This window comes from Stomoxys calcitrans, chromosome 1, assembly GCF_963082655.1.
Source record: "Stomoxys calcitrans chromosome 1, idStoCalc2.1, whole genome shotgun sequence".
Classification (NCBI taxonomy): Eukaryota; Metazoa; Arthropoda; class Insecta; order Diptera; family Muscidae; genus Stomoxys; species Stomoxys calcitrans.
This window is the reverse complement of record NC_081552.1, coordinates 12,066,819-12,082,939: the sequence shown is the minus strand read 5'-3', so window position 1 is coordinate 12,082,939 and position 16,121 is coordinate 12,066,819. Positions and strand designations below refer to the sequence as shown.

At 39.5% G+C, this 16,121-nt stretch overlaps 2 protein-coding genes across 2 annotated transcripts; one reads left to right on the top strand and one right to left on the bottom strand.

Annotated features, from left to right (window-relative positions):
- The first annotated feature begins 489 nt into the window (after nucleotides 1-489).
- Nucleotides 490-4,857, top strand: LOC106091175 (gram-negative bacteria-binding protein 1). Its single transcript, XM_059366951.1, has 5 exons — nucleotides 490-718; nucleotides 783-1,389; nucleotides 3,870-4,030; nucleotides 4,102-4,490; nucleotides 4,609-4,857. Exons 1-5 carry the CDS (start codon nucleotides 586-588, stop codon nucleotides 4,789-4,791), a joined length of 1,473 nt encoding a protein of 490 aa, XP_059222934.1. The 5' UTR covers nucleotides 490-585; the 3' UTR covers nucleotides 4,792-4,857.
- Nucleotides 4,858-11,028: 6,171 nt separating this feature from the next.
- LOC106091183 (CDAN1-interacting nuclease 1) lies at nucleotides 11,029-15,827 on the bottom strand. Its single transcript, XM_013257623.2, has 4 exons — nucleotides 15,494-15,827; nucleotides 15,159-15,441; nucleotides 11,312-11,523; nucleotides 11,029-11,251 (listed from the first exon to the last, which is right to left on the bottom strand). Exons 1-4 carry the CDS (start codon nucleotides 15,751-15,753, stop codon nucleotides 11,056-11,058), a joined length of 951 nt encoding a protein of 316 aa, XP_013113077.1. The 5' UTR covers nucleotides 15,754-15,827; the 3' UTR covers nucleotides 11,029-11,055.
- Between the last annotated feature and the right edge of the window lie 294 nt (nucleotides 15,828-16,121).

The following is a 16,121-nucleotide window of genomic DNA, read 5'->3' as shown; positions in this document are numbered from 1 at the left end:
ACCTATTGAGTTAAAAATGAGATTCGTCGTAAAATGGAAGAAGCGCGCGATGAGCTTTCTTAACAGAGCACACATTTTGATAATAAAATTCAATAATTTGCAAGCGTTGATCGTTTGTAAGAAGATTCATTGTTTAATAATAGACCAAACTGCAAATGTTTGACAGTGGCAACTAGTGTTGCCAAAAAAGACAATAGCTAAAAACTCACCCTTTTTATACATATACGTCCTTTTTTACAATTGCAGTATATTAAATGTATTACAATAAAATATGTCCAATAATCTTATGTTATTGTAAATATCTCTCAAATATTTACATTTGAATCCACTGTGCGTCTTACTTTCCATATTTCATTATTTTGCATCTCAGGCTCTTGTTTCTCATTGTACTTTTACACTCTCGGCTTATTGATTGAGATTTGATAAAGCAATGAGTCAATATGGGATTACCTATTCCCCCATTTGCAAACTTTTTGCCATTAAATTGATACTTCAGTGAGATTTAAGACATCGTTTTGTTAGGTTGTGCCATATTCTTTGAGCGGTTAGAAAAATTAAGTAACTTTACGTATTTTGTTCATAGAGATGTTGAAAACGCATTCACTTGCAACTTGTTTGTTGATTCTTATACGTCTGGGATCAGGTGGAAATGTTGGTTTTAAAATAGAATCTGTCAAATTAGAGCTATTTGATGATAAATTTCGTGTGTCAATACCTGGTAAGTTTGGAGTAGTAATGAGTTACAAAAATATTGAATAACACAAACGACGCTATATTTTTAGATGATCCCGACATCAAATGGGTAGCTTTTAACATAAATATAAACAAAGAGTTTCGTTCGTTTGAAGATGGTCAACTATCTGGTTTAGTAGCAATACCCAGAGCTCGAATGTGGTCGTTTGAATTCGAACGTTCGTTGTCTGATACTGATTTGGTGTATGTTTGGTTGGCCATACAACACAATTCAGTTATATTTCGCGATAAGCAAGGGCCAATTTCAGTTGGTGCTGTTCGTAGAGGTGATCCTAATGTTATAGTTTCTGCAAGCCGCACAAGTACTACAACCACCACTCCTAGTTCCCCTCTTCCAACGGTGGATTCTAGTATTAAAACTACATCAACACAAAGCAGTGGATGTGTCGCCTCTGTAACTGTTGTGCAATCAAGACCCAATAAACCATGCAAAGGTGATCTTCTATTCGAAGATAAATTTGATCAGCTGAATTCGGAACGTTGGACGAATGAGGTTTTTTTACCTTTTGAAAGAGGCGATTTTGAATTTGTTTTATATAATGGAACAGCTTATGTTGATAACAGTGGTGTACTGAAAATACCCGCAACATTGTATGAGGGCAAACCCAATAGGGGAAGTATTGAATTGGGCAACAGGTATGTAAAGAGTTGATCATTGCTTGTGCATAAACTAAAATGCAATATAAAAATCGATGTTCATTAAAAATATTCTACAAATGGAAAGGAAATGCAATATTTTTGGCTGGGTGTTTAAAGCCATCACCATGGATACAAATAACTTGGATTTTTATACCCTTCACCGAAGCACGGGTATATATTTATTTTGGCATTAAATTTGCAACTCATCGAAATATCCATTTTCGATCCTCTAAAGTAGTTATATTCTTGCAAGTGCAAATTAGCTCGTGAACATTCCATTATGGAACATGGGCAAACTTCTCACATATTCATTTATATTCTTGATCGTCGTAAATTCGATCGACCTCCATCCGTCTGTTTGTTAAAGTTGATATTAAAAAGATATGGGTCTGAAAATTTGCACAGATCACCTTTTTTTTAACTATAGACGGATTGAATTCGTAGACTATGACTTCATATACCCCATAAGTCGTTGTTGTTGTTATAGCCACATTTGCATGTGGAGGTGGCGATCCTCGTCAAGCTCTTATAGGCGAGCAAGCTCGTTCCGGTCTATGCGACCGATCGCCGCAGGAACATTATGGCCATTGGTCATTTAAAGGTGCCAATAACTTATATCACGAGAATATAAGCTGGGAGCGGATAGTGCAATGCACCATACGGAGTCGCTGCAACTACAGTCGCGGATGATGATTGATATGACACGGTGAGTTATTGGCGCCTTTAAATAACCAATGGCCATTATGTTTTTGCGGCGATCGTTCCTATGGTCTGGAGCTTACTCACATATAGGACCTTGACGAGGACACCTACACATGAAAATGTGGCTTAACCAATAACAACAACAACATGGGAAGATGGTCCAATCCCAATGAAATGATGACTAGCAAGGATATGTCATTTATTAGACCAGGTGATGCAAAGAAATGTCTGGCGACTTGCAGCCTCATTCACCGCGAAAAATGTGGAGCTGTCAATCTGCTCTGCCAAAGCCTTGTCCCGCTGGGGGAGAATGGCATAAAGCATGGTGCGCAATAAAGTACTCTAGTACCAAGCGATTATGCTGGGCCTATAATCTTAGAGACATCTGTTTACCGTCGGTATGTACACGTTACATAGCTCGGGCTTGACTGCTACCCTCATATATTCCATGTAGGGTTCACTAGTATCGGACGCAGGCAAGATGGGTCTATACTGCACGGTAGGGGATATAAAGAAAGCCTGTCCCCCGCCTGCACTAAGTGCAACCTTGGCAAGCTGCAGGTGGTCGTTAGCTTTGTTTCCTGGATCGCCGCGAACATACTATTCTTCCGATTCATAAAGTCCACTATCTTATCATTATTGCCTCCAAGACCTTTGGCTTTAATTGGCTATGACAGAATATTTCTTCCACTAGCCGAACGTAGAATAGCGTTCCAAGCGCCTCGATCTTCTGCGCTCATTCTAAAATCTCTGACACCAAGTTTCGAGGTGTCTCCCACAACTTGATCTTTCCATCGGGCTTTTGGGGCCTTCAAAAGACTTCTTTGCTGGAGCTTCTTCATCCTTTATGACATGACCTAGCCAACGCAGCCGTTGAATTTTGATGCGTGTAACAATGCTATCGTCGTCATACATCTCATACAGCTCGTGGTTCATACGTCGCTTATATTCTCCGTTAACGTAAACTGGTCCATATATTTTACGAAGACTTTCTCTCAAATACTCCAAGCACTGCCTCATCTGCTTTCACAAGTACCCATGCTTCAGAACCATATAACAGCACGGGTAGTATTAGTGTCTTGTAAAGTGTAGTCTCGTCTGTCGAGAGGTGGCCTTGTTTCTAAACTGCTTGCTTAGTCCAAAGTAACATCTGTTTGCCAGTATTATTCTTCGCTTTATCTCAAAACCTCCAAGACCATTGAAATTAAATTGTAAGAACGATGCATTTCTGGCGACGACCCACTACATTAGGATAGCACCTTGCAAAGTATTCAGTATTATTCTCTGCCCGGGACGGGATAACTATGAACACGACACGGGCTGGAACCTTGAACTCCGATTTGTGTGGTGTTCATCGTTATTATACGAGAAGCTTAGCTGGAAGATACCCAGCATGCACAACTATAAGAGCTTGACGAGTACCTTACCGAAACCAACCGATGAAGGATGCGGTTCTGGCAAACATTACAGATCCAAGGTCCGGCATAACTCCCTTCAATCCCGACACGGACCAGATGCGTACGGTGTAGGCACTCCGGGATGTGCCTCTCCCATGATGGGAAAAAAGGACGAAAACACGTACTCGGGAGCCTCTGACCTGCGAGCATTCCATCGGGCTAATACGGTAAATTGAACCGGGTCATGGGATTGTGGAGGATACTTGTCTAATCTTATATTTACCATATGATTATTGAAAATAAATATAATACTTTTGTTTATGCACATAAACCTATTAGAACGTTTCGAATTAAATTGAATTTTAATATTTCCTATAGATGTACCAGCTTTAGTGAAATGTGCCAGCAAACGGCTAAGCCTAACAATTACTTACCGCCCATAATTTCGGGATGCATAAGTTCCAAAAGATCGTTTAATTTCCAATATGGGCGCATTGAGGTTAAGGCCAAACTACCCAAAGGCGATTGGTTGGTCCCGCGTAAGTGCTTAACTTGATAAATTACAAAAAAAGAAGAATTTATTTCAAAAATGTTCATGTATTTATTCTAGTCATAGTATTGGAACCCACTGCGAAGAAATATGGATCTAACACTTACTATAAAAACGGAGAAATACGAATTGCATTCAGTCGTGGCAATCAAAATTTAGAATTGCATGGAACAGACATTGGTGGCAAACGTTTGTTTGGTGGAGTTGTCTTAAATAAGAGCTCCGAGGCCAGACATGATTTTATGGCAAATGTCACTTTGAATGATGTCAATGGTTCCATAGAACATTTTGGTGACACATTTCATTTATATTCACTCGTCTGGAAGCCAGATGGTATATTGTTATCGGTTGATGACAATGAATATGGTAAAATTAAAACCGACTTCAAGAATGTTTTGAATGATGTGGATTGGAGGCAGGGTGCAGATGATGCACCCTTAGATCAATTGGTAAGAAAAGCGAATCAATGCTTTAAAAATCTACACCAAATCTCTTTATGATATAGGGAAATATAAAAAGCCTTGTGTATTATTTTTACACAACTTACGCTACTTTCTCATTTTTTAGTTCTATATAACATTAGGATTGTCAGCCGGTGGTCATGGTGATTTTCCGGAACATATAGATAAACCTTGGACAAACAGAGCACCGAAAGCAATATTACAATTCAATAGTAGACGACACGAGTGGAAACCGACTTGGCAACATCCATTATTAGAAGTGGACTATGTTCGCGTTTATGCTGTTTAAACTTATGATATTAAAGAAAGCTATAATAGTATTTTTAAGTAATAAAGCCCCAAGGAGAAGATAAAATGGGTTAAGAGAGTTTATACGTTTTATACCCACCGCCACAGATTACCTTCATAGCCTCAGTACAGGGTTTCCTCTTCGGGAAAACAATGTTCAATGCCTCAATAAGGATGGACCGTCACGTCGCCTATCCCTCTATAACATAATAGGCCCTCCGGTTCCGATGACTTGTTGACTTCAAACGAATTTATCCATATCGAGCATCGTGCAAGAACTGGCGCCGCCCGGCCTCTCACTGAGACTCTCCGCTCGATAATGCTGATTTTCCGCAACTGCCATTGCATATAATCCGTATGGAGCATTCCACTATCAGCAACCTGTGGACGCGCTAGCTACCTCGCAGCTAAGCTTCTCGTGACAGCAATGAACACAACACCGATCGGACCTCAATATTGCAGCTTTTGTGGTGCTCACAGTTATCCCGTACCGAGCCGCGGTACGGTTATTTAAAGGCGCCAATAACTCGCCTTGCCATATCCTGCATCATAGGAACTCAATATTTAAGCAAGAGCCGATGCCACACAGCCTCTCACTAAGACTCTCCACTTGGTACCGCTGATTGTTCGCGACTGCAGTTGCAGCTACTCCGTATGGAGCATTATACTATCCGCAAGGTGTGGACGCGCCCGGACGCTGACACGAGAGACTGAGCTGCAAGAATCCTCTTGTGCCAGCGATGAACACCACCTCAAGTATCCAGCCTGTGTGGTGCTCACAGCTATCCCGCGTCGGCTGTTGTTGTTGTAGCAGTGCGTTGTGTTCTACTTTTCGTCTGCTTGGTTCTGTTAAATATCCAGACCAAGGAACTCTGCTTCTAACATGTGGTATGTCCAGAGGGATCTTGGTCTGATTGGGCGGTTACGTAGGTGACGTCCCAGGATTGATGTCAACGTGCAGGATGTGTGTCCCGATTGTAAACACACATCCTGCACGTTGGCATCAATCCTGCATGCCATTTGAGTGCATCGATCCATTGGCCACTTAGTAGCTCGAGAGTTATACAGCTAGATCGCTGTCACTAGTCTTGTGTCGTTCCGGACATAATTAGTACCAATGAACGACTCTCTAAATGAAACGACCGGTACTAGTTGCTTTTCTCTTACTCTTATAGTTTCATAGTTCCTTGTATCTTTGAATTTAATTTTCATTTTCGTTCCATCGGTTGTACTCAACTCTTTCAGCTGTGTCAACACCTGGTTCGATATTAAAGATATCGATAGCATTTACTTGATTCTTTATTTCATTTCATTCAATGGTCTTTATTGGAAAATAATTCCGTAAAAAAACTTTAATTTTTTTTGTTTAGTGAAATTTGAAAAATATGCAAAAATGTCAATTTAATCGGGTACTTTATATGCATAACAACAGTCGATTTTTTATCACAACGAGTAAAAACGTGCTAAGTTTAGCTGAGCCGAAGCTGGGAAATCCACCCCATACCAAACTTCTGTCAAACCAGCAAAAATTAAATCTTCAACGAACAGAACAAGGATGATCGAGAGACCGGTTTACATGGGAGCTATATCAGGTTCTTGGCCGATTTGGACCGTACTTGGCACAGTTGTTGAAAGTCGTAACAAACCCGACTACATACTCAATTTCAGCCAAATCCGACAAATATTAAGGTTTGTAAAGGACAAATATTAAGGTTATAGACCGATTGGCACGGTTGTTGAAAGTCATGACAGAACAGAACATGCTCAATTTCAGACAAATCGGACAGATTTTACGGCTTCTAAGTGCTCAAGAATTAAATCGGGAGATCTGTTTATATGGGAGCTATAGTAGGTTATAGACCGTACTTTAAACAGTTGTTGGAAGTCATAACAGAACACTACATGCAAAATTTCAGTCAATTCGGGAGATAGGTTCATATGGGAGCTATATCCAAATCTGAACCGACATGGCCCATTTGCAATCCCAACTATCTACATCAATAGTATCTGTGCAAAATTTTAAGCGGCTATCTTTACGCGTTTGATCGCTATCGTGATTTCGACAGACGGACGGACGGACATGACTAGATAAACTCAGAACGTCGAGAGGACCAAGAATATATATACTTAATGAGGTCCTGACGAATATTTCAAAGTGTTCGCAGTTCGAAGATGGGTTATATGGGGACTATATCTTAATATAGTCCCCATATAGACTGATCTGCCGACTTAAGGTCTTAGTCCCCTAAAAGCTACATTTATTATCCGATCTTGCAGAAATTTGGGACAGTTAATTGTGTCAGACCACTCGACATCCTTCTTCAATTTGGCACATATTTGGATATAACTGCCATATAGACCGATATCTCGATTGAGGCCTTGGGCTTACAACAGGCGTTTTAATTTTCCGATTTCGCCGAAATTTGGGACAGTGAGTAGTGTTAGGCCCTTGGACATCCTTCTTCAATTTGGCTCAGATCGGTCCAGATTTGGGTATAGCTGTCATATAGACCGATCTCTCGATTTAAAGTCTTGGACGCATTTATTATCCGATATCGCTGAACTTTGACACAGTGGTTTACATTTGGTTTTTTAACATCAGTGTCCTATATGGTATTGACTTGTTTTTATTAGACCACTCAATGTCCGTGCCGAGTTTAGTCCAAATCGGACCATATTTCGATAAAGCTGCTATGGGGGCATAAAATACGCATTTTTCACTGGATTATGACGAAAGGTGGTTTACATGTATAAACGAGGTGGTGGGTACCTAAAGTTCGGCCCTGGCGATCCTAATTCCGTTTTACTTGTTTTCACTCCTATGTCACATACTCAGCCAATTTGGAAACAATCATGGCCCAAAATGTATATACATATTTGAAAAAAATTTTGGCAGTTTTTATTTTCTAATTTTTTAAGGACAATTATTTCTACCAAAATGAGAAACAATTTTTGCTTATAATTTTTAAATTTAAATTTTCGTTTTTCTAAAAATTTACAAATTAATTCATTTTACACAATCATTTCTTGGACATTTCCAAATGTGGCCTTTAATAAACAAATCTTTCACAAGGCGAATGAAGCTTATTGTTGTGTGTCAATTGAGTTTGTGTTGTGTGCCATATTTTTGCAATACCAAAAAAGTTACTTTGGTATAGGAACTAAGGAACGATAAACTGGAACTAGTTCCTCCATCGGAACGGACCGAAAAGGAACCGTTCGATGAACGATTTTGGCCAAAACTAACTATCACTTGAAATCTTTATTTGAATCGATAGTACGGTCCATATAATTTTATGTTTGAAGATTATTTCATGCAAATGTTGACCGTGACTGCGCCACAAAAAGTCCATCCGCTTAGTCCAATTTTGGCATACTCTTTCCAACATTTCGGCCGGTATCTCACGAATAAATGCTTTAATATTGCCTTCCAATGCGTCAATTGAAGCGGGCTTGTCTGTATAGACATGAGCTTTAACATAGACCCACAAATATAGTCTAAAGGCGTTAAATTGCACGATCTAGGTGGCCAATTGATCGGTCCCGAACGTGAAATAACATGTTCCCCGAACTCGCCTCTCAATAAGTCCATTGTTACGGGTGCTGTGTGGCATGTGGCACCGTCTTGTTGAAACCACATGTTATGCAATTCAAGCTCTTGCATTTTGGGCAAAAGAAGTTGGATATCATCTCGCGGTAGCGCTCACCATTCACAGTTACGTTACGATTCGCATCACCTTTGAAGAAGTATGGTCCAATGATGTCACCAGCCCATAAACCGCACCAAACTGCGACTTTTTCTAGATGCATTGGAAGATATGGCTGATCTTCACTCCAAAATCGACAATTCTGCTTATTTACGCACCCATTGAGCCAAACATGAACTTCGGCGATGGAATGGAAAAAGCGCGCGATTAACTTTCTTAACAGATCAAGCTTTTTGATAATAAAATTCAATAGTTTACAAGCGTTGTTCGTTTGCAAGACGATTCGTAGTTAAAATACAGACCAAACTCCAGATGTTTGACAGAGAATCAAAACGCGAAACATGTCTGAGCTGTTTAAACCAGTGTTGCCAAAAAGTCATCTTTTACATATCTTATAATTTTTACTGCGAGATTGACTCAAAACGATACGTGTAGTTCGACGACGAAAAATCTCTTAATGTATTAGGAAGAAGATTGTGTAACCTGGTTATACTAACAAGAAATGATTTGCTCATATAACCACTGGCAGATGAAAAAATCATTCGGTTACGCCTCGAACGACAAAATGTAAAAGTATACAAGAAATCGAGGTGATTGGGCTTTAAAAATGTTGCGGAAAAATAACAGCAGTCAAAAATCGGCAAATCTCAAAAACGAACAACCTACGTTTCAAAGAGAATAAATATCGGACTGTCAATTTACTGTTAGCTTTATTTACTTCATATTTGCGCCAGTTGTGCCAGAGTATACTTCGATGCAATATGAAAAAATAATTTTTGAGTATGGACCATAAATTATAATTGGTAATATTAGTTAAATTTATGAGATAAACTATTTTTGAGTAGCATTTAATGCCTGATTTATTTTTAAAACTTTTATGAATTGTGAATTTTGTAGTGTCTTAGTCATATATGGTCTAACGACTTGATTGATAAATGAGCAAATTAAATGAGCAAATTAAATTAAAAAAATATTTAAAAAAAATCAATGAGTGAGAGAGTTACTGAGCTCATCACATAATTGATCTTAGCCTTAGTTTTAGAGCCAGTCCTTAGAGTAACCGGACCCATAGGTCCTCTTCGGTCAATTTCCCCTCGTTTTTATACCCTCCACCATAAGATGGGGGGTATACTAATTTCGTCATTCTGATTGTAACTACTCGAAATATTCGTCTTAGACCCCATAAAGTATATATATTCTTGATCGTCGCGACATTTTATGTCGATCTAGCCATATCCGTCCGTCCGTCTGTCTGTCTGTCGAAAGCACGCTAACTTCCGAAGGAGTAAAGCTAGCCGCTTGAAATTTTGCACAAATACTTCTTATTAGTGTAGGTCAGTCCATGTTTTGATATAGCTGCCATATAAACCGATCTAGGGTCTTGACTTCTTGAGGCTCTAGAGTGCGCAATTCTTATCCGATTGGGATGAAATTTTGCACGACGTGTTTTGTTATGATATCCAACAATTGTGCCAAGTATGGTTCAAATCGGTTCATAACCTGATATAGCTGCCATATAAACCGATCTGGGATCTTGACTTCTTGAGCCTCCAGAGGTCGCAATTATTATCCGATTTGACTGAAATTTTGTACGACGGATTCTCTCATGACCATTAACATACGTGTTTATTATGGTCTGAATCGGTCTATAGCCCGATACAGCTCCCATATAAATCGATCTCTCTATTTTACTTCTTGAGCCCACAAAGAGCGCAATTCTTATTCGAATTGGCTGACATTTTACACAGGTCTCCAACATAAATATAATTTAATTGTGGTCCAAACCGGACCATATCTTAATATCGCTCTAATCGCAGAGCAAATCTTTTCTTATATCCTTTTTTTTTGCCTAAGAAGAGATGCCGGGAAAAGAACTCGACAAATGCGATCCATGGTGGAGGGTATATAAGATTCGGCCCGGCCGAACTTAGCACGCTTTTACTTGTTGTACTTGTTCAGGGTTCCCTTGCACATGTCAAAGTTCGAACGTAGCTTGGTTCTATTTGCCCTCAATCTAGCTGTTTTTGGTCTTTCTGTACTGTGATCGATACGTTTGACTTGTTGTGTCATAAAATCCTTGAATATTAGTAGGAGTAAGTGTTCTTGAATGTTTAGACAAATATACTACATACCAATTCTTTATACTTGCGTCATAAACACGAATACAAAAAATAAAATATTACTATTACAAAATTATTATATTTTTGTTAGTGATTAAAAAATTAAAATTTTATACATATTTTGTTTTATAGAAATAACAATTAGTAAAGAATTTAGTGTTATTTTTAGTTTTTTCAAACTTAACTTTAAAAATTGTAAACTTTAAGAATTACTTTTTTAAAAAATGAGGCAACTAATTAATTATATATATATATATATATATATATATATATATATATATATATATATATATATATATATATATATATATATATATATATATATATATATATATATATATATATATATATATATATATATATATATATATATATATATATATATATATATATATATATATATTTCAACGTTTTTAATCGCTGCGTGTCATACGTACATCATGTTATCGGTTTTTGATCACAATTATTTGGTTTTGTAGAATCATAAGATTCGCAGTCATCGGTTAAATCCAATAATTGAATATCGGCTTTGGCAGGAAAATCATCTAAAACAATAATGCCCATACTATTATCAGGCAATGTGGCAGTTTCCTCTTGGTATCCAAACCAATAGATAACAATTCCAGCGCCAAATCTAAAATACATAAAAAAATTTCAAAATTAAATTGCCTTCGATAATGTCGTCATTGTATACCTATTGCAGTAACTATTTAACTGCTGTTGTATATAAGTCTTATGAGACTTGATATTTCCAAAATTTGCCTTACTTTCGATCCAATTTATTACTTCTCCTTTGTAAAGAAATGGTAGCAGCATTTTTATATCGGGAGTTTTATCGTAACCTAGACGCCTGAGATCATGCTCGTCATAATAGTGCATTCCAGCCATATTCGCCATTTGTTTCAGCTATGAAAAAGTAGTAATTATTTTTCTAACTTAATATTTCAAAAGACTAAAATTACGCAACTTAAAAAACTATGTGGTGCTTAGTGCCCAAATATATTGAGCAATGCAGAAAAAAAGTCCAAGTTTTGTTCAATGATGAGGGGCCTCCTTTTTATAGCCAAGTGCGTAAGGCTTGCTGTGGAGCAACGCCTCTTTGTAGTGAAGTATTTCATGGCTCTGAATATCTCATAAAGGGTATAACCACCGCTGAAAAATTGTCTGATATTTTGTATCTCGCCTGTGCGACATCTTTGAAATTCATCCAACCGTCTTTCCCGCAAATAACTCTCTTGGTCACAACAGGAACATATGAATATAAATTCTTAAGGAGAGAACTAAGATAGTTACACTTGGCATCTACATCAGTTGAATTCAAAATAGCATCAGAATCATATACGTCGAGGCAGGAAAATAATCCATTCCAGTTAATGTTCCTAAAATCTCTGAATTTAATAATGTCTGGCGTGTGATAAATTTTCAAAAGTATAGAGGCAAAAATAAGAGCATGATTAGATGTGGATGGAGACTGCACTTGATCAGATACACGAACCAAGGAAGTATTACTAACCAAAAAATAGGCAAGCAATGATGTCGAACACGCCTCTATGTTAAAATGAGTGGGCTTTGAGTTATGGACTAAAGTCAAATTAAGCCTAGTGCATAAATCAAGTGAGGAACTAGTTTTAACAATGTTAAACAATTGTTAAAACATTGTTAAAACTAGACAATACTCGAATATGCCGACAAAATCTCACAAGCATTCGCTTCGAAAATGTCCAAATTACCATTTGGGAGACAAACCACACCAAATAAAAACTTAAAATTACCTGCATCAATCTCAATAAGAAGGCATTCACATCCATTTTAAAATATTTTTGTAACAGTTTTATAGTTCAATTGTTTCAGCAAATAAATACGAACTCCTCCACCTTTACTTTAAACCTCACGGTCATTTCTACGAGAAAGTGCAGCAGCTCGCCAGACATTTCCATTGCATCCCCTGATCTCCTGAATGGCGTATCTTGGCAAGCCGTCATCTCTTTGGGGTCAGACCACCTCTCCATAATTCTTACCATCGACCGACCACCCGACTTCATAACCTCTGAGCGCCGGACGTTTATCAATCAAAAGAAGACCGATGGGGCTGGCTTCAGAGAGTATAGCAATCGCCGCTTCAGTAAAATGCCACCCCCTCGGATGTGCTATTTGCCGAGAGCAAATTCCGAAACATCATTAACGCAGCAGCCGCTGGCTTTATACCAGCCGGTCGAATACCCCGAAGTGCGGCCCAATTATCCGGCACAGGCAGTGGTACTCGCAGACGAGCGCAATGGACCCCAGTAACCCCAGAATCAGCGAGCTGAATCTGAAAATAAACAGTGTAGTCAACGAACATAAGCGGAACTTTTGGCTGGAACACTTGGAGCAATATAACTTACGCACCGGTTTAGGCAACCTGTGGTCTACTGTTAAGTCACTATCGAACCCCGGTAGACGGGATGACAGGACCTCTGTCACTTTTGGCGAAGTAACCGTGACTGATCCGAAGAGATGCGCCAGGTTGTTCAACCGTCAATTTATTGTGCAATGAGGAGAGCCATTCGCCGTATCCGTGTTCTCCGAGCCAATGGACAGCCATCGCAATTTACCGTGGGTGAAGTTACGAATGTCATCCATGGCGCCAAATCATCCAAGGCGTTGGGCCCCGAAGGAATCTTTACATTGATGTTGAAGAATCTGGATTTACCAGGAGTTGAGTACCTTACTACTGTCCTCAACCTGTCTTTGAACACTCTTACCGTTCCCGATGTCTGGAAAATGGGCAGAGTGATCCCGCTACTGAAGCCTGGAAAAGACCCGAGTTTGGGGGAGTCGTATAGACCGATCTCCCTTCTCTCAACCGTGGCAAAGACGCTTGAGGCATTACTCCTCCCGAGCCTCGTAGGAGAATTTATATTCGCCTAGCATCAACAAGGATTTCGAAGACTGCATAGCACAAAAACTGCTTTGCATGCCACCACCGCACACATTTGCCGTTGCTTCAATCGAAGGACCTTTCGAAGGCATTCGACACGGTCACCCATGCCAAACTATTTGAGGACATCGCGTCCACAACATGTCCCCCAGCCAGGCCTGAAACGCTGGGTCGCAAATTATCTGTGTGGTCGCCAGCCATTTGTGGAATTTATGGATAGCAAATCGAAGCGCGGTAGAGTGAAACAGGGAGTTCCCTATGTCTCCGGCACTGTTTAACCTCTATCTATCCTCCATTCCACCCCCTCTAGACGGGATATGATTGTACGATCAAATAAAAGGTATTGGGGGGTAGAGCAAAAATTTTCCGGTAGCACATTGTAACCGTGACAACTGTGCAAGCTGCAGGTGTTGGTCAGCTTTGTCTCCTGGATCGCTGCGACAAATATGCTCTTCCGACTCATAAAGTCCACAATCTCATCGATCTTGCCACGAAATCCGATGCAGTTTAACTGTAAGAACGATACACTTCCCGGCACTGGCCTGGCAATATTAGGGCTGGGATGCTGCCGTTGCGTAAATTGCCGTACGGGAGAGGTCGTGGGGGGTCACATAGTCCGACGACGAGGACGCAGAAGGCGACGACGACGACGCTTGTGACCCACTGCTGGCTATGTTCGCACAGCACTTTGCGACATAGCCAGTATGACTATACTCTCGTAGTGAAGTGAGGCCAGAGCAAGATCGGAAATGTACCCACTCCATGCACCGGTTACACCTCACCGACACCGACCGGTGATGAAGGCGGTTCTGGCAAACCGAACAGAACCAGGTTCCGGGGTTCTTTTCAATCCCGGCACGGACCAGAATCGTGCGGAGAAGGCACCCCGGGATGTGCCTCTTCCATCTGCGGTTTCGAGTTAAAATTCTCAGTGAGAGGCCAACCGGTACTGATCTTGCTTAAATACTGAGTGCCTATGACACTCGATATGGCAAGGCCAGTTATAGGCGCCTTTAAATAACCATTGGCCTTAACGTTCCCTTGGCGATCGGTTCTATAGATCGGAACAGGCTTGGTCACATAAGGAGCTTGACGAGAATTGCCACCTCCAGATACATATGTGTTTACAACAACAATAATATTAAATTTATAAATTTCCATTCAGAGGCACATTTGAATAGGCGCTGATGATTGGTTTATCCACGTCCCCCAACGATCGAGGAGATTACCAACACCAACATTGGTTTACGCAATACTTGGATGGAAAACAAAGACACCTCGATGTTGCAAGACAAAAAACCCTCAATACTGGAGCACTGACAATTTTTTTCTACGTTCGGTCTTGCTATCATGGCTTCTGTCTGGTTAACCTAAGTAGATAGCATTTAATTTCATACTCACCCTGAATTCATATTCCTCCCCAAGAACTCTACGTCTTAAAGCGATTAATGGCCCATCCTGGGAATCACAACAGACACACTGTGTCAGAGTAAGACACCTCGATGTTGCAAGACGAAAAACCCTCAAAACCGGAGCACTGAAATTTTTTTCTACGTTCGGTCTTGCTATCATGTCTTCTGTCTGGTTAACCTAAGTAGATAGCATTTAATTTTATACTCACCTTGAATTCATATTCCTCTCCAAGAACTCTACGTCTTAAAGCGATTAATGGCCCATCCTGAGAATCACTACATACACACTGTGCCACATTTGCAGAAAATTGGTGATCTTTAATAAGATGTGGTGAACGTATCAACTGCGTCAGCTTTTCTTTTGCGGTTATTTTATATTTAACTTTAAGCAGTGAACGGCACATCATTACCGGCCCTATGTCCGCTTCACGTGCAATACCCAGCAAAATGCTGCGATCCAGATGACTTGATTTCTGGCAACGTTCTTCGTACCTAAAATAGCAAAGTTATTGAAAATACATGTAAATTCACTTTTTTTACTTACATTTTTAAGTAGGTCTTGGCATTGGCATCATAACGCCAATATTGCGATCGCATACGATTCGTCAAAATTGTTTCCAGAATACATTTTAGAGTGAGTTTTTCAAAATCTGGAAATTTGTTTATCAGCTCTAGTTCACAGTCAATAGCTAGGCCTTGATATTTTTGGATGAAATCACAAATCACTTCATACTCCGCTGTTTTGACAATGCGCCTTCTGACAGTCTGTGTGCTGGCTACTTGTATGGAATTTGATTCACTCATATTAATTATATCTTAATTTTATATTAAAATTATTATTTTATTTGGTTTATCTTAAAATAAAATTTTTAACATTATTCTAAAAGTCCTACAAGAAAGGCATGTAAACAAAGCAAACAAACAGCTGTTATCTCTCAATTAGTGACATGAATGTAACATGATTGTTATCTGGCAATAACGTAACGAAGCGCCAATAAAGAACTAAAAAGTAATGCAAGGCGGTTTTAAAAGGTGGTCTCACGAGAACAGCCGTTAACAGCTGGTCAGGTTTGAAGGTATTAAGATGACAGATTTTGTTTGCATTCTCTATGTTGTTATCTTCCTTCTCGCATATTCTCTGTTCATGTACGCACACGTATGGCAAAAGTACA